The sequence below is a fragment of the Neofelis nebulosa genome, chromosome 1 (assembly GCF_028018385.1).
Source record: "Neofelis nebulosa isolate mNeoNeb1 chromosome 1, mNeoNeb1.pri, whole genome shotgun sequence".
NCBI classification, from domain to species: domain Eukaryota; kingdom Metazoa; phylum Chordata; class Mammalia; order Carnivora; family Felidae; genus Neofelis; species Neofelis nebulosa.
Window position 1 is genome coordinate 233,711,156 of NC_080782.1, and position 25,963 is coordinate 233,737,118.

At 39.5% G+C, this 25,963-nt stretch overlaps 1 protein-coding gene and 1 long non-coding RNA gene across 3 annotated transcripts in view; one reads left to right on the forward strand and one right to left on the reverse strand.

Annotated features, from left to right (window-relative positions):
- HSPH1 (heat shock protein family H (Hsp110) member 1) lies at positions 1-24,951 on the forward strand. Of its 2 annotated transcripts, XM_058688207.1 has the most exons (18): positions 1-503; positions 3,053-3,110; positions 5,196-5,336; positions 6,042-6,164; positions 7,906-8,005; positions 9,125-9,258; positions 9,690-9,934; positions 10,783-11,011; positions 12,458-12,564; positions 12,813-12,946; positions 15,048-15,256; positions 16,887-17,018; positions 19,568-19,705; positions 20,587-20,712; positions 22,409-22,516; positions 22,596-22,715; positions 22,932-23,093; positions 24,049-24,951. In XM_058688207.1, the coding sequence occupies exons 1-18, from the start codon at positions 397-399 to the stop codon at positions 24,253-24,255; spliced, it is 2,580 nt and encodes an 859-aa protein (XP_058544190.1). In that variant the 5' UTR covers positions 1-396; the 3' UTR covers positions 24,256-24,951. The 2 variants fall into 2 exon arrangements, with proteins under 2 accessions (XP_058544190.1, XP_058544197.1); XM_058688214.1 differs by lacking the exon at positions 16,887-17,018.
- The window catches only part of LOC131487488 (uncharacterized), a 16,562-nt gene continuing 5,464 nt past the window's right edge, over positions 14,866-25,963 (reverse strand). The window contains exons 4-9 of the long non-coding RNA XR_009249779.1: positions 25,172-25,265; positions 23,327-23,463; positions 16,985-18,763; positions 16,313-16,409; positions 16,091-16,185; positions 14,866-15,095 (exon numbers count right to left, since the gene is read on the reverse strand). This is a non-coding gene — a long non-coding RNA (uncharacterized LOC131487488). The remainder of the gene's footprint in view (positions 15,096-16,090; positions 16,186-16,312; positions 16,410-16,984; positions 18,764-23,326; positions 23,464-25,171; positions 25,266-25,963) is intronic.

A 25,963-nucleotide genomic window follows, 5' to 3' on the forward strand; every position in this document is an offset into this window, starting at 1 on the left:
AAATGCCGCAGATTCTGGAAAGTTCTGATCAGTGCGATACATAAGGCTGAGGAATTGGGACCTCCCCTTTTGGGTCGGTAGTTGAGCGCCGCGCCGGTGAGCAGCGGGTGCAGATCGAGGCAGTCCTCCCGAGCTTGAGGAGCGCCCCGCGGAGACCGAGCGCCGCTTTCTCCCGTGCTTAGTCCTCCGAGTGCTGCCACTGTCCCCGGGAAGCCGGAGGCGCCGGCAGGCGGGCCGTTCGTGTTTCCGTCCGAGTGACAGAGGAGCGGTCGGACCCCGCGGGAGCCGCGCGCGGCCGGGGCAGGAAGCGGCTGCCGAAGCAGCGGGAGGGCGGCAGGAGGACGCAGACCCAGACCCAGAGCCGAGGCGGAGGCGGAGGCGGACCGCGACCCGGCCATGTCGGTGGTGGGGCTGGACGTGGGCTCGCAGAGCTGTTACATTGCGGTGGCCCGGGCTGGGGGCATCGAGACCATCGCCAACGAGTTCAGCGACCGCTGCACCCCGTAAGTGGGAGCCTGCGGGGGCGCCAGGGGAGGTTCTGGAGTGCGGAGAGAGAGCGGGGGCCGGGGCTGGGGACCGTGGGGACCCGGGGCTCGCGGGCGGGCTGCGGCGCGCCGGGCCGAACGGAGGGCGATGTGGGTAGCGGTGCGCCCCTGGGGAAGGTTGGGAACCGGCGGCCCGGCCCGGCAGGATGCTTGCCCGACAGGGGTGGGGGCTTGCCGGCAGGACTGGAGGGGGGGGTGTCGTTTTGGCGATCCGGGGGCCAAGGATATTCTCAGAGCGGAGAGTCCCAGGGTCGTCGCTTCTGGGGCGGGCTTCCTACTGATGGGAGAGCTAAGGCCAAGCCCGCGATTTCGTTCCCTTTTCTCGGCAAGCCTCAGTTCGCTGCTTCCGCGGCCGCCCCCGTTTCCCCACGCGGCTTCTGAGCTGACTGAGCCGCCCCCAGCTTGTCCCCCTCCTTCCGAGCATGCCTCTGCGCACCGCAGATGCGGGGCTGCTGAGCTTTTTCTTCCGCATTGAGTCTCCGAAATGAACTAGAAGCTTCCAGAGCCTGGATGCTGCTGCTTGTCCAGTGAGCGGGCGGATTGTTGTTAGCGACCGCAGAATCACTCCTTTGATAGATGCCTTTTCTTGCGCACTTTCGGTTGCTAACGCTAGCAGACTTCGTGCCTGGGATCGTTTGTGAAGATGTAAAGGGCCTTTTGCTCGTTTCAGGAGAGCCATTCAGGAGGAATCCTAAATCATGTTCTAGTTTATTAATTTTGCACAGTTTAAATAAAGGAGATAAGATGAAAATTGCACACTTTTGTGCTAGAATTCGGGGATGGATGTGGTCAGAATTAGAATGTTCTATTCCACAGCAGCGTGGGGTGGGCAAGGGCAACATTTTATTAAAGCAACTTTTTCAAGGGGCTTGTTTTCTGAAGATCATCATGCAAACACGCCTGCATGTACATTGATGGAAACAACTGATTCCTTCTCAGGGAAATTAATGTAGGTAGTAATTTTTTCAACGTCTGAAACCCAAGATAAAAAGCCTAGAATGATACCTTGAGCTCAAAGGTAGGATGACCGTGTTTGTATCACTGTTTGAGTGCAGATGGCCATTTGTGAAGGTGAATGGAAAATCAGAAAATTAGCAAATGTTTGACATTGGTAGTACCATTGGAAAGACTTATTCCACGATTCTACCTCTTTGCAAATCTGCAGTCTGTTCTTTAGATATGTAAAGATCTGTATAATTGGAGTACGGTAAGAAAGACAGTATGTCAGGCTTTCATGCTTAGGTACAATTCACATCTTTGTTCTCTTTGATCCAATAAAAAAGAAAAGCTGTTCAGATGAGACTAGGAAAATATTGTATATGTGGCTGTGGTGACCACTGTGAAACTGAAGACAGCAGGTATGTCCCTAGAAAAGGTAAACAGAGGGCAGCATTGGAGTTCCCTGTGATCTTGTTGATACAATAGATATTTGGCTCACTTGCATTGGCCACTATTAATTTCCAAGTGGAAAATGAGTAAAGTCGTTCTGCAAGTGAATGGTTACTCTAGTCCTAGAATGTTACTTTGTTTTCAGAAGGTTCTAGCCTTTGAACACTTCTGCGGCTTTTAGGATGCTGTTTAGAGCACCTGCACAGATAATTTGGGTCTAGGGTATCAGAGCAACCTTAAACTTGAGTGTTGTTTAAGTTTAAGCTTAAGTTTAAGTTTAAGCTTAAACTTAAAGCCCCGTGTTGAGTGCCCTCAGCATATTCCCACTTTCTTCACCTACCTGCGCCTTGATTGAAAATCTGATTTGCGTTCCTCCTGACAAGACTTGAGTTTATCTGTGCTCTGTGCTACCGTTCCGTTTCCATTGCTGAGAAGGCTGTCTCACAGAGGTCATCTTTCATCTCTTCAAAGCTGACTTAATTAATGGAACTAATTATTCATGCTTTTCCCTCAACAATTACACTCTGTTTGCTGTGGTACTTGCTCTGCATCATACTTACTTGGCCTCCTTAAGTAGAGTTCCCTGTAGGACCCTTTTGTGCTTTTAAACTGCAGAAACCTGACTTAGGCCAACTTGTTTGGATTCATATGAATCTGTTGATCCTGAAGGGGTGGAGGTGTATCGGGACAGTAATGGGTATGACAGTGATACTTAGATTTGTACAGAGTTGCCAACTGAGAGTGGAATTCACTCCATATATTTTGCTGATCATGTGGCTAGGGCCAAATTAATAATTTCCCTTCATTCAAAGTATTTTCAGAGTTAATGTCCATTTGCTAATAATTGGGGACCTGGAGAACTACACGGGTATTTGAAGTAATGGAAAATGCCCCCTGAGCCATGAGCAGACTTTTTTGGCTAACTGCCCGTTAGATTACATTCTCAGAGTAACAATTAAGTGGGCTTCTACTAAGTATCTGACTAAAGCTTTAGACTACAACATTGTGCCGTACTTGTGCCGCCCACCAGCACCCCGACCATGGGTAGGAAACTGGTGTATTATTTTCTCGTCTATGCTTTTCAACATTTTGAGACCTGTGGTTTGTATATTTTCTAGATCAGTCATATCATTTGGATCAAAAAACAGAACCATTGGAGTTGCAGCCAAAAATCAGGTATGTTCTTTAAGACCATTCTGGTCACGTTTTTAAGGGAGAGGTTATGAAATATCGAAGCCTGTTTACGTTTGAGTTTTAGAAATGTAATGTACGTATTCCTTAAGAGCCCTTAGATGGTTATTTTTTTCTTTGTTCCCTTCCTCTTTCAGTGAGTAAGATCTGTCTTAACTTTCTAATCTGCCAACCTTAATTTTTAGTGATTTTGCTACCTTCTAATTTATCTAATTTTTAAAAATTATAAATGAGACACCTGAAGTTCTTTCATGTAGAGTTGTGATACTCATTTAAGAGTTAAGGAAGATTTCTTCTAGAAGTTCTATATTTTAAAAGCATGTTCAGGTTACTTAGGTAAGACTGGGAGAACTGTGTCTAGATGTGTGCCGTCTTCAGGGTAGCTGTTAGATACACTTGAATTTGCCTCCTCTGCATTGAAATGGGAAGTAAGTAGGACATACACATGAGCTTTTGAAGTCTTACAAGGAAGTAGAGTATCTCATCGATATTCAACATGAGTACATGTTGAATGACAGTATTTTGGATCTGTTAGACTAAATCACTGAAATTGACTTCACTTGTTATTAATGTGACTAGAACATTTATGTATGCCCCTTCCATTTAGGGCTCACATTATAACCAGGAACCCTTAGGGTTGGGGAGGAAAAAAATAAAGGAAAAGAACATGAAATTTGAAATCTGTTTGGAGAGGCTGTAAGAAAGAGATTGAAAAAATTCTTTTAAACACAGAAAATAGTACTGCTGAAAAAGAAGCAAAACTCTAAACCCTGGAATGCTATAATAAGGCAAGTTGGAAGAGATACAAGGCAAAGGAGAGAAAAATAGCTCTGCACACTCAAAATGGTGTACTTAAAAGAAAAGGGACACATCGGTGGAGGAACTGTCTCCTCAATATGGCTATTTAGAATATTGATATGCCAGACCTTAAAATGCTGTTGCAGTTTTTTTGTGGTTCTGTGAGGAGACTCAGTGGAGGCTCAGATGTAGCCTGTAGATTACTAGATACACTTCAACTCCATTTCAGAATCACAGGGAATTTTAGTACATAAACATGCTTAAATTCCATGTTTGAAAAACTACTGCCAGGCTGTATTCCTCCCTTTAAAAGAAGTAGACCAGAGAAAACGGTAAATAGGAAACTGTTCTGGTATTTTCATTACTTTACAAGTCTGTTTTTAATCTTTTATTTTAATTGTTTCTGTATTTTATTTTTTTTCAACGTTTTTTTTTTTTTTATTTTTTTATTTTTTTTTTATTTTTTTTATTTTTGGGACAGAGAGAGACAGAGCATGAACGGGGGAGGGGCAGAGAGAGAGGGAGACACAGAATCGGAAACAGGCTCCAGGCTCCGAGCCATCAGCCCAGAGCCCGACGCGGGGCTCGAACTCACGGACCGCGAGATCGTGACCTGGCTGAAGTCGGACGCTTAACCGACTGCGCCACCCAGGCGCCCCTTGTTTCTGTATTTTAAATACAGTTTTCGCTGTTGAGTGCTTTGAGTGAAATATACTATGAAGTGGGACTTTTTAATCCGGAGTCTAATCATCAAAAATATGCAGTTAAAAGTCACTTAGAACTTTTGAGTGATCCTTGCTGCTTCTGCTTTTTGGTACCGATAATTAACATTCCATGATTATAGCAGCCCGTGTATTTTATGGCACAAAATGTTTATCCTGACCAATTAACGTTAACTTTTTTAAAAAATGCAATTTGACTTGTAGTGCTTTTAGATCTCCTTATTCGTGTATTCGGTGGATATAAAACTTAATAAGTTTAGTGGGGAAAAAGGAATGAAATAAAGGGATGCAGTTCTTGATTTGTTCAGGGCTTTAGAGGTAGTTTCCCAGTCTTTGATTTTATCTTGCAGGGTTTGAAATCTTTTTAAAAGTCTGTAGTGACAGCATTGCCTCCTGTTTCTTCTCATTTCCTACCTTTTGGCATTTCCCAGGGTTGCGGAGAAAGTTACTTATATTATGGTTTGAGTCGTACAATTGACTTTTTATAAAATTATAATTACTGATGTTCCAATTAGAAAAAAAAACTAATAACTTCTCGTTTCTTTTTCAGCAAATCACTCATGCAAACAACACAGTGTCTAACTTCAAAAGGTTTCATGGCCGAGCATTCAATGACCCCTTCATTCAAAAGGAGAAGGGAAACTTAAGTTACGATTTGGTTCCAATGAAAAATGGTGGAGTTGGAATAAAGGTAATCTAACTGACTAACTTTAATGTGCTTAATAGGAAATGAAATTCACCTATAGAAAAAAACGCCTAGTTCTTAATAAATGTTTACCTCAAATTTCTTAATTAGATGATCTTTTTTTTTGTCAAGTTCTTTTAAACTGTAGGTATATGTTTTAATGGCCAAAAAGTGTTTAAGTGGCATATATTGCTATAACTTAATTAATATCTTATGACTTCTTTATAATTGTTAAAATTTAGGTTTACTTAGTGGTGCTTAAAAAGTTCTCCATTGTGTTACAAAAGTCTGTTCCATTACAGCCCAGTTGCAATTGTTTGAAGAGCACTCATGTAATGCAACCAGAGATCTGTTCTTAAACCAGCGGAGGCATTCCTGTGTTATGACCTACGCAAAATGATATTTGTCACAGTGATTCATCTCTTCAGTTAGAATGGAAATTTACTACTTTGTATAATGTTTTCACTAGTACTTTGGGTAGGGGGAAAATTTACCCTAGATTTTTTTTCTCTTCATCTCTAGAGAAAAGTTCTTTGTTGCATTTTGGGTTTGGTTGGTTTGGTTTTTGGTGTCCTGTTCCTTTCTTCTTTAATGACAGTTGCAACAATAAAGATTTTCTAGAAGAGGATATGTAATAATATATGGAAGTCAGTATTAGCATATAAATGTTAAGTACTACAACGTTTAAAATGTTTTCTTTCCCTCATACAGGTAATGTACATGGACGAAGAACATCTGTTTAGTGTGGAGCAGATAACAGCCATGCTGTTGACGAAGTTAAAGGAAACCGCCGAAAACAACCTCAAGAAACCAGTAACAGATTGTGTTATTTCAGTAAGTAGAATTCAACAAGGCAGTGTGTTTTCTTTTAATTTGCCTTTCTTCCTACCCTTTAAGTGTTATTACTAGGGATCAAAATCCTACTGGACTGTATTAACAGAGTGTTCAGGAGCATTTCAGAGTATGTTTGAGTGGTATTTTTAGCAAGAAGTTGCAGGAGTTCCTGACTGGAGGTGCAAATCAATCTCTTGCGGGACTCTTTGAAAAGACTGAATTGGTCAGTTGAAATGGAAGATGTTCTAATGCTGTCCGTTAACAACACTGTTAGACAACCTGTACGCTTAACAGGGATTTTCAGAATTCTGTCCGTTGTGAACCAGTTCACTAGAAGTTTTACGATGTAACCTACCAGTAGTGACAAAACTTAAAAGATTTTTAGCACTGGAAAATCCACTATCAGTGGACGGTTGATAAGTTATCTAGGGGTATTTGAAAAGGACAGAAGTCAGTCTTTTATTTGGACGCCAAAAAGGCAGCTGTAAATTCTGCTTTCCCAAATGTGTAGGGTCACCTTTTGATCTGCTCTGGTTATGCTCCGCACTAAGACTGTCTGTAACGGACTACATCACGCGTGGTCTTTGCATTACGACATGAGCAGGGTGGCCTGCCCAGACCAGTCAGAAGCTTTGGTGACTGTGTGTCCTAGGATGTGAAAGGATGAGGCAGAGAGCCCTGTCTTGCCCTTGCAAGACAGAATATGTTCTACTAAAAAGGAGTATTTGGCTGTTGCATGGAGAAATAATATTAATCTCTGGTAAAATTAAGAATTAAGTTACACGTCAGTAATTTTTCCTTTTTTTTTTTTTTTTTTTTTTTTTTCCCCTAAGTAAGCTAATATGGAAAAACTGCTGAAAGCAGTGTTCCTGATTGGAAAAGTGAGCAGAGACCCACTTTTGCTCTTGCCTCTCTTTCTGAAGCAGCTACAAATACTTTGGGGAAAAAAATGAAAGCCACTGTACTAAGTTTTCTCTTAGGTACTTTCTAGTTAAGTGATGCTATGAATGTATTGTTAGATTCTCCTGAAGAGTGTCCTAGTTAAAGTGCTGTCCTAGAAAGTGATCAAAAGAATTAACCTAGCTAAAGCACAGGTCAGCACCATAAGAAATTTCATCCCATCCCTTGAGCTGTTTTTGCTCTTCTTTTTAGGAATATCAACAGGCTTTGCCAAAAAATGTTTTTGTGATCTTAACAGGTCTGCAGAATTAGAAGGTACCCCATCTTCTATTAATGCTTGAATACAGGGAATAGCAAACTGCAGGGCGGTGGTGTATACGAGAATTAGCTGTGCGTTACCTTTAGGTACCTGTAGTATTGTCTGTAGTTTAGTTACGTTTAACATTAAATGTTGACTTAGCATTGTGGTTTCCAAATAAGAAATTTCAGACTGGCTTGGAAATGGTATTTCATACACTTAGATTTAAAGCTTTCTTTTATTAGGGAGAGGCAGTTGTCACTATGTCTTAGTGAAGACTCCTGATTAATTTTTATTTTGGGTTAAAATTTGGTTATAGTAAAGATTACTTTGATAATACCATTTCGGGGCATTTTTTTTTTTAAACAGCTACTCTTCTGAAAGTTACGGAACTTGCTAGAAACTAAGTGTAAATGTCTGTTTCTGTTTTATAACTTTGATAGGCACGTATTTATCTGGACTGTTGTTAATGTGTTATAAGTGGTCGTGAGGAATTTGTATGTGCTCTAGACAACTTAAGGTTCTTTGTTTTCTTGTTGGTAGGTCCCCTCTTTCTTCACAGATGCTGAGAGGCGATCTGTATTAGATGCTGCACAAATAGTTGGCCTAAACTGCCTACGACTTATGAATGACATGACAGCTGGTAAGAAAAAAAAGCTACTTCTGTGTAGAAGTGAATATACTATCAAAACTGAGTTAAGACAAGTCAGATATCCTAGCCAAACATTTGTTCATGTACACGTAGAAACATAGCCTATTAAAAGACATGGGTTAGATTTGAAAGCAGGAATTCTGTTTTTTTTCAGATGCTTATGTTTAATGAGAAATGGTCACTGTGTCAGTTTATGAATCTGTTGTCATTAGAAAGTACTTCTAGGTATATATTTCAGTCCTTTGTATTATGTGTGTTGGATTTAGTTTTTTATTTCCTCACATGGTTTTTATAGTTAAATTTTCCCCAAACCTTAGGATTTTGGGTTTCACAGCTACCATGGCTACGAGTATTAATGAGGTTAAAAAAATTTTTCCCCCTTAGTCATTGATCACTCATTTTCTGTCAAATATTGATTTAAGCTGTACCATTTGCCAGACGTTGTGTTAGGTACGGATAGGGTGGTGAGCGGACCAGTCACTGTTCCTTCCTCCTAGAGCCTTTACTAGTTTTTTATGATTACAGGTGAACAGAAAGTCAAGTTACAATTTAGTGTATTCAGACAAAGCAAGTAAGACTTTATTCCAGAATATTTCTAATACGTGTATTCTTTAAAACTCTTAATTCAAGTATCAATAAAGGTGTATTCTTAGGCTATACATGTTTAGAAATATGGTGGCTTCAAAGTTCAGAAAAAGCTGACCCAGTCTCCTTAAGGTACATCAGTTATTTGCCTTGGCTCTAAAAAGAAATTGGTAGGAACTGCCATTGCTATAGTTGTATATTAAATTCTTAATTTTTTTGGATAAGCATTCTCCTGGCAGGTTGTGGTTAAAATGTAAGTATGGTGTAATTAGCCTGCTAATGTTTGTGGTTACATTTCATTGTATTTGCACCTTGTACATTTTCTTTGTCACATCTCTTCATTGAAAAGTAATAGAGCATTGTTCTAAAATCGGAAAGGGAAAAAATTATGCCATGAAAATTAGTATGAAGTCAGGTGTGAAAGAAACGTGTTCACCAAGTTTCCTGCATGTATAATTCTTTCGGTAATGATGAAATTCCTAAGAAAATGTGAAACAAGGAATTGAAACAGTTATTTTTTTGTAGTTGCTTTGAATTACGGAATTTATAAGCAGGATCTCCCAAGCCTGGATGAGAAACCTCGGATAGTGGTTTTTGTTGATATGGGACACTCAGCTTTTCAAGTGTCTGCCTGTGCCTTTAACAAGGGAAAATTGAAGGTAAAGTCATAAATTTGAACTAAATGACCAAAACATATTAAACGTGTTGTAGTTGTCATTACTTTAAGCTACTGAGCCTTCTTGACTTTGTGCTTCTTAGGAAGCAGAATTTTGGGTACTATAGTAACAAGGACTTATTCCTAACACTGCTCCCCATAAAGATGATGTGATTATTTTAGGAGACCCTTAAGTGTTCTTGCTTAGGAAGGAGAAGCATTTTAAGATTATCTTCTATGTAATCATTAAAAGTAAATTAGAGATTCAGCATTTCATTTGGATTTGGTAGTAACATTTTTCTTAGATTTCATGTTACTATAATTTAAATAAAAGTTTTGATCTTATTAGTCTTCAGTTTGTGTAGTAATATTTAAGATTCTGATTAAAAATATGATTGAAAATAACCAGATTATTTGTTGTTTTAACTAAATTAGGTACTGGGAACAGCTTTTGATCCTTTCTTAGGAGGGAAAAACTTTGATGAAAAGTTGGTGGAACATTTTTGTGCAGAATTTAAAACCAAGTACAAGTTGGATGCAAAATCCAAGATTCGAGCACTGCTTCGTCTGTATCAAGAATGTGAAAAATTGAAAAAGCTAATGAGCTCTAACAGCACAGACCTACCACTGAATATCGAGTGCTTTATGAATGACAAAGATGTTTCCGGAAAGATGAACAGGTGCGTCTTGAATTCTGCTAGATTAAACAGAAGAAACTTCTTGCTGAAACTATAGCCCAGGTGTCAGTCTAGCTGTGGTGTTGAGAGTCTTGGTCCACATTTTCAAGATTATATGCTATATACTAGGACTGTTCACACCATTAGAATTAGGGTCACTTGTGCGAAAAGGTTTTTTATTTTTTTAAAGAATAGGTTTTGTTGGGTTTTTTTTAATGTTTGTTTATTTTTGAGAGAGAGAGTGGGGGTGGGGGGTGAGGACAGAGGATCTGAAGCAGGTTCTGTGCTGACATCAGAGAGCCTGACGTGGGACTTCAACTCATGAACCGCGAGATCATGACCTGAGCCGAAGTTGGACACTTAACCAGCTGAGCCACCCAGGTGCCCCTACAAAGAGGTTTTTTAAAAAGATCTTTGCTAAGTGTCCTCATGATGAAATCTTTTTAGTGTTTATCAACTCTCGGTGTTTCTGGGCTAGTAATTGAATAATGGTTTCACAAAAACCATTTAGGAGTAAAACGGCAGTCTGAATAGTGATTTTTTTTCCATTAATGCTGGTAGAGCTAATTTTTCTCCCATTTCTTTTCTGTACCTGTTCTGTGTGTGTGTGTGTGTGTGTGTGTGTGTGTGTGTATATATATATATATATATATATATATTTTTTTTTTTTTTTTTTTTTTTTTTTAAAGTTAACAAATTACAGTACAGTTAAATTTGGCCCATACGGAATGGAGGTTGTCTGAGGAAAAACAAATTCATTGGGTTAATATTATTTTCAAAAAAAATAGAACAAAGTATTGGCTTTCAGATGCTTTTTCTAAAAATTTATAGTGTTCCTCTTATTTGCCAAGGGCACAATTTGAAGAACTCTGTGCTGACCTCCTGCAGAAGATAGAAGCTCCCCTTCATTCCCTTCTGGAACAGACTCAGCTCAGAGCTGAAGATGTGAGTGCAGTTGAGATCGTTGGAGGCACTACACGAATTCCAGCCGTGAAAGAAAAAATTGCCCGATTCTTTGGAAAAGATATTAGCACGACACTCAATGCGGATGAAGCAGTAGCTAGAGGATGTGCGCTGCAGGTATTACGTTCTCAGCCCTCCTTTCTCTTGCTGCTCGTTCCTTAAGCCATTTCTGCTTTGTTTCATTGTGGTGGGGTCATACAGTAAGCAGAGCCTTGTGTCTAATAGATATCACAAGGGAGCACACTTCCAAAAACATCTGTTAAGGCTGTGGGGAGACCAGGATTTTCAGATCTGGAACATCTAGGAAATTTCTGATTAAAAGAAATTTGCAGCTGATGTTTCTTGAACTGCGGATTAGGAATAGGCATGATTCTGAGGAGACGCGGGAAACACAACTGTAAAGCATGAATCAGTTGTGTGGTGTTGACAGTTGTTACAAAGCACACGGGGATTAGAATAACAATGTGGTGCAATAAGGAATTGATTTGGGGGAAATTTCCTGGGCTAGGAGTATTAGTTAACAAGTGATTTTAGAAAATAGCTGACCCCTTTCCCCCTAATTGATTTTAACTTGCTTATCAAGTAAGAAGGTGGCTCAGAGGCTCGAGTGTGTTTGGCAGAGCAGAAGCACCAAAACTAGAAGTTGTTGATAAGAAAAGCAGCATCTGTAGTTAGGATATCACAGTCTTGATGTAAGTAGTTTTGACTAAGTTTCAAGCTAACAATCCTTAAATTTTATTCTAGTTCGTACGGTTATTTTTGATATAAAGCAAAGCAAGAGATTCTATACACAAAGATATTTAGAAGGAGTATACTTAATACTTAAAGAAGAACATGTAGGTACTCATTATTGTTAATTATCTGTTGTATCATCATGATTTGTCATGGGGTTTTTGTTTTTGCTTTTTTCCTTGATAATGGAGTATGCCCCCTTACCGAAGAAGTCTCCCAACTCCCCAGAACATCGGAAGCGTATCATTTCTTTAGAGGAAGAGCTCACTTTTGGTCTCTCTTTGGAAGGGTCCTATGCTAATCAGAAACTGACTTTTAGCGTAGTCACATATTTAGTCATTTTTATGTAACTACTCTAAATCCACCTGTCTGTTGGGTGTCATCTACCCCAAATGTGAATTTACCATCACCTCCTTCATAAAATTCCTTGAAAATATGAATATTTGGGGTCTTATCTTTTTTCAGTTTCTTAGACATTTGAAAGATGATGTGGACAGAGCTGTTTGTGGATATATACACAGGTTCAAAAGTGGTACAGCTTGTAATTGAAGTTGCTGTCAGGACATTTCTGGAAAGGTCCATGTTTTTTCCCAAGCTCCTATGAAACTTGCTGTTAGTTAACTGTTGCCATCCTAAGATCCATTGTATTATCTGTCTTTATATTTAGTGATTGGCATAGTATTTAGATGAAAATCCTTTGCACTTAAGACAGGGTGTACCGTAAGCAATTTTGATTTTGAATTTAAACTTGATACCCGATTTTAATTAAAGGGTGAGTGCAATTATTTATTCATAGCCTCCTGATAATCCTTTTTCTTTTTTCCTTTTAAGTGTGCAATTCTTTCCCCAGCATTCAAAGTTAGAGAATTTTCCATCACGGATGCAGTTCCTTTTCCAATATCTCTGGTGTGGAACCATGATTCAGAAGATACTGAAGGGTAGGTAGCAGAAGATAACTATTCAAATACTGTATTTTAATATCAAGGAAGATTAACGAATGAGTTTTACAGTTGAGAGTCTGATTACTGGGATCTTTGAACAACCAAACTGATCAAAATATTTCTCTCATTTTGGTGTTAATAAATGGTGGGCTAGAATTGGTAGAGATCTCAGAGTGTTTATTCAGTTTGTGTAGCACAGTAAGTTTACATGTTTGCAATACTGAATGCTTTTTGCTTTCCTCTAGTGTGCATGAAGTATTTAGTCGAAACCATGCTGCTCCTTTCTCCAAAGTTCTCACTTTCTTGAGAAGGGGACCTTTTGAGCTAGAAGCTTTCTATTCTGACCCTCAAGGAGTTCCATATCCAGAAGCAAAAATAGGTGAGCCGTTAATTTTGTGTGTTTATGCTTTTAAAGACTTAGTGTACAAATGTAAAAATTTTTCTTGATGTTGAGTGGAGTAGAATTCCACGTAAAGACATCGTTGATTTAGAATAATGGTGATGGAGAAATCTTTTCCTTCTATGGATGAAGAAATTGGCCAGTAGAGATGAAATGACTTGCTGGTGCCACTGTTACTTCCACATATTTGTGTTTAGGGACTCTTCAGTGTTTTTTCTCTTCTGATACAGTCTCTATTTAAAGCATCAGCACCGGGGCGCCTGGGTGGCGCAGTCGGTTGAGCGTCCGACTTCAGCCAGGTCACGATCTCGCGGTCCGTGAGTTCGAGCCCCGCGTCAGGCTCTGGGCTGATGGCTCGGAGCCTGGAGCCTGTTTCCGATTCTGTGTCTCCCTCTCTCTCTCTGCCCCTCCCCCGTTCATGCTCTGTCTCTCTCTGTCCCAAAAATAAATAAAAAACGTTGAAAAAAAAAAAAATTTAAAAAAAAAAAATAAAATAAAAAAAAATAAAGCATCAGCACCTACTTTTACTGTTAACCTTTCTTCTGGATGGAACGTTACTTCCAACTTAAAACCTGCCTCAGAACCCAGTGAAAAAAGTACATCCTTTTTGGGACACTTTTCTTGGAGAGGTTTGGCGCTGTCTGTTTTGACTCCTAGTTACTGGAAGTCTGTTGGAGAGCTACAGATACATCTTCCTGCGTGGCCATGTCTCTTTCCCAGGCTGAGGGCGAAATTCTCCAGCATCGCTAGATGTGTTCCGGACTCACCCTTGCCCCATACCTTTCTGTAATGAAGTTGTTTGAAGGAGTCTGACCTGACCAGTTGTGTCTTCTTTCTTATTATTTAAGACTAAAAGTGTACTGGCACAGATTGTTTGGTTTTGTTTTTAAACAGTTTTTACGAATTTATTGCTAAGAAATTGTTGAATAGAGACTGAACTTTTAATAGGTTGGATTCTATGCATTAATTCCCCATCATGCAAAGGGTATAATCCAGGTTTTTTAGTATGTCATCAAGTTAACATGTTACCACCAAAACCAAAAAGCTTAGACATACTTAAAGAATGGTCTTGAATCTCTCTTTCTCCTGTGACTTGTCTTGGATGCCCCATAGTAAATGCTGTTTCTTTAAATGGGTCTTACGGTAATAATTTCCTGACCTCTAGTGATCTGATAATTATTGAATGTCAATTCCAACATCTTTCACCGACCTGGTAATTAAATATGTAACTTTCTGTGTTTGTGTAGACAGCACCTTAAATATAGGGCTGTCAAATCCCATATAGTGCTTTGCACATATGAGGTTCGAAATACTTAATTTTGGTGTAGTGATCTCTGGAATAAGGCTATTGGTGGAGATGATAGCTAACACTTAGCACTTGGTTCTGTAGTTTTACATGCTCACTGTAAACACTTGCAACTCTGTCCATGGAAACATAGGTTAAATAACTTGAATTAGGACACCTAGCCTGGGTTCAAGCCCAGGCCAGAGTCCACACTCTTAACCCCCCCCCCCCCCCCCCCCCACCGAGTAATGGCTCTGGAACTACTGTATTTTGCATAGTAATTTCAGACTTTGATAAACAGGTGTTATGAAAACCTCTCATATTTAAGACCTAGGGAAATGTTTTGATTGTTCAGTCAGAAAAACCGTATTCCCTAAAGACCCTGTGGGATTAAAATGCATCTGGTGCTTGCTATCGCTTGAGAGCCGTCTGCCTTACACTTGGTAACAGATTTTCCAGTCTAGTTGTCCCTTACCACCAATCTGGAGAAACAGGGTAGGAGGAGGCAGGGACTGCTTGTCAGCAGTGCAATATCTATGTTAAATACACCCGATCACAAGAGTGCCCTTGCTTTTGAAGGTTTTATGGCATATTAAGACTAATCTCGAAGCACTGAAGTATGCCATAGAACTAAGTTTATTTTATGTTTGTAGTGAAAAAGATTCTTAATTCAGTTGGTAGAGAAAATTGGGGAGATTTAGGACTAGTATACTTTCAAGCTGTATTTTCGGGCCTTTGATTTCTTTACGGAGCTTTAGGTGCACTTCTAAAATTGCCAATTTCTTTTTGTTGCAGGCCGCTTCGTAGTTCAGAATGTTTCTGCGCAGAAAGATGGAGAAAAATCTAGAGTGAAAGTGAAAGTGCGAGTCAATACCCATGGCATTTTCACCATCTCTACAGCATCTATGGTGGAGAAAGTCCCAACTGAGGAGAATGAAGTATCTTCTGTTGAAACAGACATGGAGTGTCCAAATCAAAGACCAGCAGAAAACTCAGACACCGAGGTAAGTTTCTGGATCACCCTTTGTGTTTGAATATATAGTTGATTTAATTCTATAGGAGAAGGGTAGGGAAAGGTTAAAATACATGTTTCTTAATTTTGATTAGAATTTTGGGTAAGGGTGATAATAGCAATTGCTAGGTGATGATAATATACAGCCCAGAATTCGATGACTTATAATTGATTAAACTCTATATCGCTTAATTTGAACTGGCACATTACAATATAACTAGAGTCATAAAGTTTCTCTGAATTATTTTTTTAAAGGCATCGACCACATATTGAGAAGGCGGTGTTAACTGATGATTAAGAAAAAAGACTTAAAAAAATTAATGTGGTGGAATATATACCAAATATTAAAGATTATTTTTAAAAATTGTGAAGTTGACTTTGGTATTTCAGGACTTGCTTTTATTTACATGGTTTGCACTTTTGTTTACATGGCTTGCTGTATTGTGGGAGGAGGGAAGAGAAGTATCTACATAGAGAATAGAAAGTTGTTATTGTTCACGTTCTTAATTTAGACTTTTGTTAGCATGAGTGCAGAAGAATTTTAAGAAACTTCAAGATAGATTAACTGTTAGAGTTTCCTTTTGGATAATAATCACAAATAGCTTACGTGAAGAGGCAGGTGGTGTAATGTTTTAGTTAACATGTGAGAAAGTATGGTATCCTGTGGCCACACAACTCTGTTAACACTGTTACCATTTCTAGAACATTTAAAGAACATTTACATCTGAGCCTTCATTTTCTCATTTAGAAAAATTTCAAAATAATGAGTTAAATGACCAGTGCCATATACTTTGCCATTTGGTGACAGATACCATTATTCTAATACCTGTTGTATCAATCTCTTAGTGCCTTTTGGGTATATTTACATCGTGAGTGCCTTGTTTTTGAATACTTCAGTGTCCGCCTTAGAATCTTGAAGTTCTGAAAGAAAATTTTAAGAGGCTTCAGGGTGGATAGAAAGTAGTTAAATTAGAATGTTTTGGGCTTTTCCCGAAGATGGGAAAAGAGCATAGCAAGCACTGATTATTGGGGATTGAGTTCTACTAACATGTAGCGTATATTCTTTATCCTGAGATCTTCTGAGGTGGAAATGGCTGGATCCCAAAAAGAAGGTGGGGACGGATGCGGTCTTGGGTATCTGTAAGCTGAAATGATGCATCCCTGAAGGACTGATAGTTGGCTATTTTATGCAACTGTTCATTTCATTGAAATGGAGCTGTGTTGAGATGCTCACAGCTGCTGGTGAGATTTAAGTTTTGGAATCTTGTGTTTGGGAGAGAGGCCTGGAGTCAACCTACTTTTTGTGCTTTTGAGAGCTTAAGAGCTGTACAAAGCTAGGTGAAAGTTTCTTAAAGGAGAGTGCTTGACTCATCACATCAATCAAAATGCCTACTACTTGGTTATTTAACTATATTAACTGCTATCGTTGAAAGAATTTCTTACAGGTTTAAGATTTGTAAGGAGTTTTCATGTGTTTATTTTGCTTTTATCCAGTCTCTTTTTTCCCCTCACTTATTAAGATTTCAGAAATTGAGTGTACTGTCTTTGGTGCCCTATAACCTATTAAAGTTATACAAGTACACCTGCTTTCTACATCCTTTGTGCCTGGGCTTTCATTTCAGAAAAATATCCAGCAAGACAACAGTGAAGCTGGAACACAGCCCCAGGTACAAACTGATGGTCAACAAACCTCACAGTCTCCCCCTTCACCTGAACTTACCTCAGAAGAAAACAAAATCCCAGATGCTGACAAAGTGAGTGACTCTTCTAGTTCATTCCTTTAGACAATGTTGCAACATGTGATCATTAATGATATCATTAAATCTGCAGTTTCAAGAGCAAGCACCAAGTTATCTTATTCTGGGTAGGATTTTTCTTCTGTTAATTTTTTATGTGTTTTTCAATTAAAATGAGTTAGAGGTACTCAAGCTCAACTCAGGAAACTGAATATCCTGCTTTAAACATGACAGCTTCTCTTGATGAACTGCTGCTCCGAGCAACAAGAGATGAATGCATGGCATTTCTTGTCCTCTCTGGTGCCAGACGTATCTGCTAATGTGAGGAGCAGAAAGAGCTACATCCCAGCGCTGTGTGATGAGTTCTTGCTTGCATTAGTCTGATGATAAATACACGGGCTATAGGAGTCTAGTAAACTTTTTTCTTCTCTCAAGTGACCTGTCAAATTAACTATGATCTGGGAACAACCAGATCGTACCTCGAAGTAATTTTTCTTTGCCATGCTTCCACAGTATGTATTGGAAGCTAAATGATTTGTGTGGTGTCCCTTGAATAAATGACAGCTCCTAATAAGCAAACCTTTAAAATTCATGGTCCGATAGATACCGCGAAGTTTCCATTGTGACTCCAGATCATTCTGTGCTTTGCAGAACTTCCACTTTTTGTGCAAGTTGCATGTAGATTATTAATCTTTCATTAGTGATTTGGTTTTCTCTTACCCTCCGATGAATTCTAGAATTGTTCATTGGCAAAAATACATTATACACTTGGTAAAAGCTTTCAGTTTTTAATCTCATGCCCTGATTGGTCCTGGCGGGGGGGTTCCTACTAGGAGCTTTAGTTCCTGACTCTCTGAAAGCCGCCTTTTTCTTCTCTTCCAGAGTTGCGTGGTGGTGGAGGTGGTGGTGAAGCAGCTTTGCTTTCTTTGCCACAACAGCTCCCTGCCGTCCCCATCCTTCCCCTTCACGTAGCGTTGAGCATGAACCGACTTGTGCTGATGGTCTCAGTACCTGTCTGGAACATAACATGGGGCACCATCTCATAGTCTTAGTTGTAGGTGGGACTGATAGCAGACCCTCTGGAACACTGTCACATACTACTTTGGAGATTCTTCATCCGTGCCTTGTCGAGTGCCATTTTGTGATGTATTGGTTTAGTCAGTAGTTGGTTTAATGTTGGGCCGTCAGAGAGTCTTATGCTGACTTCACTGCCACACATGTGCTGTCATCCATTCGTTTCCCAAATATCTGTCGTACTCCTGTGTTTTGCTAGGTGTAGATGTCATCTAATTCATTTTCCTTGTGGTTCGTGCCCCCGGAGCATGCATAGTCTGTTGTGGGGTCTGTGCGCTAGAGTGAAGAAGGCATGGGGACTGCGGGCTGATTGGCAAGATCATTGTGGGTGAGGCAGCTGGCCGCACTGAGACCTGTGACTCAGGAATACTGAAATAAGTCTGGGAGACAGGAGTTCTAGTCCCGTCTCTGTCTTCATCATTTTAGGCAAGCCGCTGAACCTTTTTCAAGTCCCAGTGTCTTCTATGAAGTGCCTAGAGCTTCAACCTTTTTTTTTTTTTTTTTTTTTTTTTTTTTTTTAACTCCCCAGAATTATCCACCGGTGGTGTTTGCCATATCGATGGGCTATTCTTTCCTATTTGGCCATCCCAGCCAGTCAGGGTATATGTTTTATACCCCTTGGTTTTTCTAATCTGTTCCACAGCTGAGTTTCCTAAATTGTGTTCTTTACCATCTCAGCTAGTAGGAGCCTATAGAAATGGAAACACAGAAAAGTCCTGGAAAATTAAAGGCAATAGGAGAGATACTTACTTCTTTAGCCCTGTATTTACATATTTTTAAAAACTGCAGTAAATTGTTAGTGTTTGCTGCATCATTTCACTTTCTATATTAAGGCTCTTTGTCTCTTTTTACCTTACAGAGTTGCTTGTGAAAAGTGGGATCACTCAAAGACAGATAATAGGAATAAGGATACTTATACATATACTTACATATATGTATGGGTGTGTGTGTATGTATATAATCCCCGCATTCAGCAGGAAACTTTAAAAGGCACTCATCAGTATAGTGCTAATTATAATTGCAACAGGTATAATAGTGGGATACAGGGATTTAAGTATATATTACAGGAGTAGATTGGTCCTAACATGCTTAGCATTGGTCATAATCTATCTTGTTACTATTAAGGTTCTAGACTATGATTTAAAGATGTGGCAATTTAATACTATTTTTGACTTTTGGAGTCTGAAATATTGTTGAAGGGGGTTAAAAATTAGAGAACTCTGAAGAAAAGCTTTAGCAGGAGAGATTAAATTTACCATGCAAAGAAAAAAATATCCTGGTGAATTCTTGAAGGAAAGTATGACATGTTTAACTTGTAACTGCAGCCCAGTGTAAAATGTGTGGTGGGAATTAGACGGTCTTTGACATTCCTCTAAAGTTTAGGGACTTTATTTTTGCCTAAGTCATCAGTAAGTATGATAGGGAGATACCGTTGTCATTGTTTCAAGGATTATGTAAGAATTTTTCCACTTCTTTTTTACCCCTTCCCTAAGGTCAATGAAAAGAAAGTTGACCAGCCTCCAGAAGCTAAAAAACCCAAAATAAAGGTGGTGAATGTTGAGCTGCCTGTTGAAGCCAACTTGGTCTGGCAGTTAGGGAAAGACCTTCTTAACATGTATATTGAGACAGAGGTAAGTGCTTCAGGTAAATAGTTTTCATTCTGCTGTGTATTTAGTTGTTTGGCCCTGTTACCCTTATTTCTAATAGATAAATACGTACACTTCTTTCCCATACTCCCAAGTTCTATACAGTTTTAGCAATAGGATGAGTCCGTAACTAATGGTTTTCCAATTTAATGTTTTTAACAAGCTTGATTTATAGTTTTGCATCCTTTTGAAAGAAATCTGTACCGTAGATCATTCTGCCAGGTATATAATTGATTGCCCAAGTTGTTGGAAGAAATTGGATGCCAGTATGTCCTAGCACAGAGCACAATACAGTTGGTATTTCAGGCCACACTACATTTTTCTGTTAAAGTACATTGTGCTTCTTTGTAGTCTAGAATATGTGAACATAATTGAGATTCTGTTTTATTTTGCTGAGATGGCAACATTGTGCTTAGAAATTTAATAATTATACCTCACTTATATTTCATAAGTGGGTAAATAAATTTATAGTCCTTAATTTCAAATATGGTGGCAGAATGGTGTGACCATTATACGCTTGCCGATATTAATCCTAATATGAGATGATCGTATAACTACCTAAAAAAAATAATAAATTACAGCGGATTGGGTTTTTCCCCCCTTGGTATTAAACCTGAGATGCGGAAGCTGTGTAATTTATTACCTAATGTTTTTTTTTGTTTTTTTTTTTAAATCCCAACCTACTATGTGAATATAGTAAATGAAGAACTTTGTAAGATTTATTGGAAGATTCATGAGGTGTACGTTAGAACTGTTAACACTTTTGGGGGCGGGGTATATAATCATTGATTTTAACACCAGAGTCTAGTTAAAATTTAGTTACAGATAACAGAAGGCTGGAACTGACCTTTTCTGTTTTCTGACAGGGTAAGATGATAATGCAAGATAAATTGGAAAAGGAAAGAAACGATGCTAAAAATGCGGTGGAGGAATATGTGTATGAGTTCAGGGACAAGTTGTGTGGACCATATGAAAAATTTATATGTGAGCAGGTATGTGTAGAGCGTTGTTGTTTTTTTTTTCTGAGTTTATTTTGAGAGAAAGCGCACATGCACGCTCACAAGATGGGGAGGAGCAGAGGGAGAGAGAGAATCCCAAGCAGGCTCCGTGCTGTCCGCACAGAGCCTGATGCTGGGCTCAGTCTCACAAACCGTGAGATCATGACCTGAGCTGAAATCAAGACTTGGATGCTTGGGGCGCCTGGGTGGCGCAGTCGGTTAAGCGTCCGACTTCAGCCAGGTCATGATCTCGCGGTCCGTGAGTTCGAGCCCCGCGTCGGGCTCTGGGCTGATGGCTCGGAGCCTGGAGCCTGTTTCCGATTCTGTGTCTCCCTCTCTCTGACCCTCCCCCATTCATGCTCTGTCTGTCTCTCTCTGTCCCAAAAATAAATAAAAAACGTTGAAAAAAAAAAAAAAAAAGACTTGGATGCTTAACTAACCGAGCCACCCAGGTGCCCCACGCTCTGTTTTTATTCAGATAATCTCATCAAGTGTTTCCTCTCAAGTCTGACATTTAAATCTCTACTAGATTATGTAACAAGCTTTTTGAAAACGGAAAACTTGAAATAGAAATTGTATAAACAAAGTCTCGGAAAGAGGCCCGTTAGTGATATGCAATTTTACATTCTAACTTATCCCAGTGACCCTTTAGTTGTTATCATCCACAAGAAAGAACCTATCAAACATTTACTCAGAGTCTGTGACACTAAAGGTATGGGGGCTAGAGGGATAAATAAGAGGAAAAAACCTTGCTTTTAAAGACCTCAGACCTTTTTTGTTTTTTTTTTTTTTTTTAACGACTGGTTCCCTTGCCTGCTCTGTGGTCATTGTTTTATCCCGTAAGACTTGTTCATGCAGTTGTTCCAAAGTTTATTGAGCACATTATTCCCCTTAGCCCTTTTCTAAGCACCCAAAGTCAGTGTGGCTCTGAGTGAATCCCAGAAGCCCAACTATGAAAGATGGGACTTGGAAAAAAATTGGCTAGATAGAAATTTGGGATGGTTTAGGGATTAATCCTGAAGTTACAAGAATTTAAACTTGGAGGAGTCTGTTTTGTTCTAAGATCCTTGAGCTACCTTGTAATAAACTTTTGGTTTTTGGCTCTGCCCCGACACTTCCTGAATTTCTTAGATGGTTTGGATCCTGAAGGAGAGATGACCCAAAATAGGGTAGACCTCCTCAGGGTAGAGTAGAAATAATTACATGAATTGGTTCGGAAACGATTTAGGTTCAGTGATTGAATTGTTGTCAACTTGTCTGACATCTCCCTTTCAGTATTCGGTAGTTGTGGGAGTGAATAGAAAGTTACTTAGTCAAGGCCCAGTTGCTTCGGAGAACGGGAAGAGAACTGCTCTTCCATAACCACATTTCAATGTATAGATTGTCCAACACTGGACTTCTGAGATACATCATTAAGTCAGTAAGCAGCTTACCAAAAATTCTCAGATGTCCCTTTGTAAAAGAGAAGCCAAAGAATTACTGTTCATCCCTCATGTAAAATGTATGGCACGGATAGTGTTTCTTGCTCCTTGATAACTTTTCAGTAAAGAGAATCCAGCTAATCAGAGTGCCTTCCTAGAAGTAAGATTGGTTACTTAGCGTTTAACACTTCTGAGGATGACTGTTTTGCTGTGAAAATTTTTGCAGTCACGTTGCAACTGATACGGATTCTCTTCTATTTCCTATACAGGATCACCAAAATTTTTTGAGATTGCTCACGGAGACCGAAAACTGGCTCTATGAAGAGGGAGAGGACCAAGCTAAACAAGCATATGTTGACAAGTTGGAAGAGTTAATGGTAAGCCCTTCTCTCCCCCTAGACTACAGACTTCTGAGATGCAGCTGGACAAATGCTAATTTATTACATTTTGTTTTAGAAAATTGGCACTCCAGTTAAAGTTCGGTTTCAAGAAGCTGAGGAACGACCAAAAATGTTTGAAGAACTGGGACAGAGACTGCAGCACTATGCCAAGATAGCCGCGGACTTCAGAAGTAATGTAAGTCTTTTTATACATCGCAAGGAAGTTAACCTAGATTTTAATAAACTAATACTAAGTTGAGGAACCTTCGTTGTGAACACATCTTCCTAAGTGAGACCTTTGTTTTCGTGTTTGAGACCAGAGGTAGGTTTGAACTTCATGGAAAATTGGGTCAGGTGAGATGTTATTGTTAAATACTTCGTTTCACAGGATAACTGCTTTTTTTCCATTCAGGCTGAGAAATACAATCATATCGATGAGTCTGAGATGAAAAAGGTTGAGAAGTCTGTTAATGAAGTGATGGAGTGGATGAACAATCTCATGAATGCTCAGGCTAAAAAGAGTCTTGACCAGGATCCAGTTGTACGTGCTCAGGAAATTAAAGCAAAAATAAAGGTAAGCATTAATGTCTAACGTTTACTCCTGTGTTTTCTCCGGGACTCCAGTTGTAATCCTGTGAACTTGAGACAATTCTTTCTTTGATCAGTCTTTACCTCATTCTGACTGAAACCAGATTTCTTATTAGTTCACTGTTGATACTTCAAAATACAGAAGACCTCATGTTTCTATAAAATTTCCTTTTCTGCATTATTCATTTACTTCAGTAAATACATTTGTTGAGCGCCTACCATGTGGCAGCCATTGGTCACAGGTGAAACTGAGTGTACAGAGGCAGTCCCCGCCCCTGTCACAGTCCACCTGCTGGTTCAAGGAAGGCTTCACAGCTTACAAGTGCGGAAGGAAGTGTATCAGATGGTGTCAGGTGCTGCGGGCACAAATGAAAGTAGAGTGTTAGGATTCCGGGCACTGGAGAAGGACCCAGATTGGTATCGTGTCAGGGAAGGACTTGCCAAGTGTGTGAGGCTTTAAAGAAAGCTGAGAAGAAAACCAAAGAATGCTTTTCATCTGCAAGAACGTTTAAACACGGTGAAGGTTAAAGAATCGTGAGCCTTTGAAGTCAGGGGGCTGTAAACTTGAATCCCAGCTCTTCACTCACTGGTTTTCCTGATCTTGAGGTTAAATTATCCAGCCTCTCTGAACCATCTTCTCTCTCCTACATAGATGGGGATCATAATTCCTACTTTCTAATACTGTTGTGAGGATTAAGTGAGGTCATATGATATAGGAGTACTTTGCAAGTTCCTGACACATCCTACAAGAATATTCTCTTCTCTCTTGATCAGGCCTCAGGCTATAGTTTTGGGCAAGTGTAACGAGAAAATGAATTCCTTGAGCTGTATATAATTGGAGTTGGTAGAAATGTACCCGTTCACGTGTGTTATGAAAGTAATTGAAAATGACTGGATGGATCTGAGTTACCCTGACGCCCAGTTTTGGTTTCCTTGCTTAGGAGTTGAATAACACCTGTGAACCCGTCGTAACACAACCCAAACCAAAGATCGAGTCACCCAAACTGGAAAGAACTCCAAATGGCCCAAATACTGATAAAAAGGAAGAAGATTTAGAAGGCACAGAAAATCTGGGTGCCGAGCCTCCACGTCAGAACGGGGAGTGTTACCCTCACGAGAAGAGGCCCGTTAACATGGACTTGGACTAGAGCACACTACGTCGGCTTCGTCCTTCAGTCAGTAGATGTTTCTGCCACAGTATGTGACTCTACATAACATACTGAGACTATTTATATTTTCTTTTTTAAGGATGTTTAGAAATTTTTGTGTATTATATGGAAAGAGAAAAAAGCTTCAGTCTGTAGTCTTTATGATCCTAAAAGGGAAAATTGCCTTGGTAACTCTCAGATTCCTGTGGAATTGTGAATTCATACTAAGCTTCTGTGCAGTATTCCCATTTGCATCACTGAGGATGAATTTGACTTTTGTCTTTTGGAGAAAATAAACTGTACTGCTTGTTCAAGAGGGCTGTGATTAAAATCTTGAAGCATTTGTTCCTGCCAAGGTAGTTTTCTTGCATTTTGCTCTCCATTTCAGCACGTGTGTGGGTGTGGATGTTTATAAACAAGACTAAGTCTGATTTCATAAGGGCTTTCTAATATTAATTCTGTCCAATAGAATATGACTTTTTGCTTTGATATTAAAAAAATCCAATGAGTAAAGCAAAAGCTAGTGAAATGTGTTAGCAGCATGCAGAACAAAAACTTTCAACTCTATCTCTTGTTATACAGCACATTGTCATGTGAAGGTGTAAATTGGAAGAAATGTGGATTCTGTTTGTCACTGATATTGTGAAGCCTTTATGAGCTTTAAAATAAAGTTCATCTTATGGTGTCATTTCTAAACGATTTTGTCACTAACTTAAATGGGACTGAGGGAGAGGAAAAGCATGTAAACTGTAGCAGAAATGAAGTTCTTTCATATGAAAAATCCCAATTTTCCCTTTTCTGATACCCCTTACATATGCTTTCTCCCGATAGAAAAGTAGCCTATGCTTATTATATTAAACATTGTCTTTAATATAAAGTTGAATGTAACTCCCAACACCCAGAAGAAAACATTAACCTGTTGCGTATCTTTCGAGCCTTTTCCTCCTGATGACGGGTGTGTGTGGGGACGGGTATATGTGTTCCACTGTTGGGTAGGATGTTTTCTAAAACTGTGACCAAGGAGAGAAATACAGTTAGGTGTTGTAACTTTACTGCTCTACCGAGTTCCAATGTGAAGACATACATAAAACTACTTTAACCAGTCCCAGTGCCGGTGGAGAGCGGTTTGTTTGGGTCTTTTAATCTAATCAATCCCACGGTGAATCCTGTCTCTATCTGCATATTTTCTAAGGACAAGAAGTGTCGGGGGTGGGGTGGGGAAGACATGCTCGTTTAGGATAGGTGACAACCACGCTATACCCACTAAGGGCAGCAGTTTTATGCTCTTATAATGAGGACCAATTTTCCCTCACCAAGGGGCGGAATTCATCTTTTACGTGTTGCCGGTCTGTTACAATAATCTGTTTAGCTACTGTGTGTCAGGCTTTTCAGAGTTTAGTCCTTAAAACAGCCCTGGCACTCCAGCTACCCCAGTCTTAAATCCCACACTCAACAGTCATTCTGCACTAAGTAACTTGTCTTTGTTACGTGTGGCTTGTACTTCCGACATGATGAATTTGTTTGCCTACGTGTGTTTCATAAAGGTTTTATTCGTTCTTATTTGTAGTGTTCATTGATTTTCCATGTTACTATTGAGGATCTTAACCATTTGCCAACATTCAAACATTTTCCCACTTTGCAATTTCTTTTAACTTTGTTTTTCCATGTAGAGTTGATCTCGTGGTTTTTCTTCTGTTCTCTTAATGCA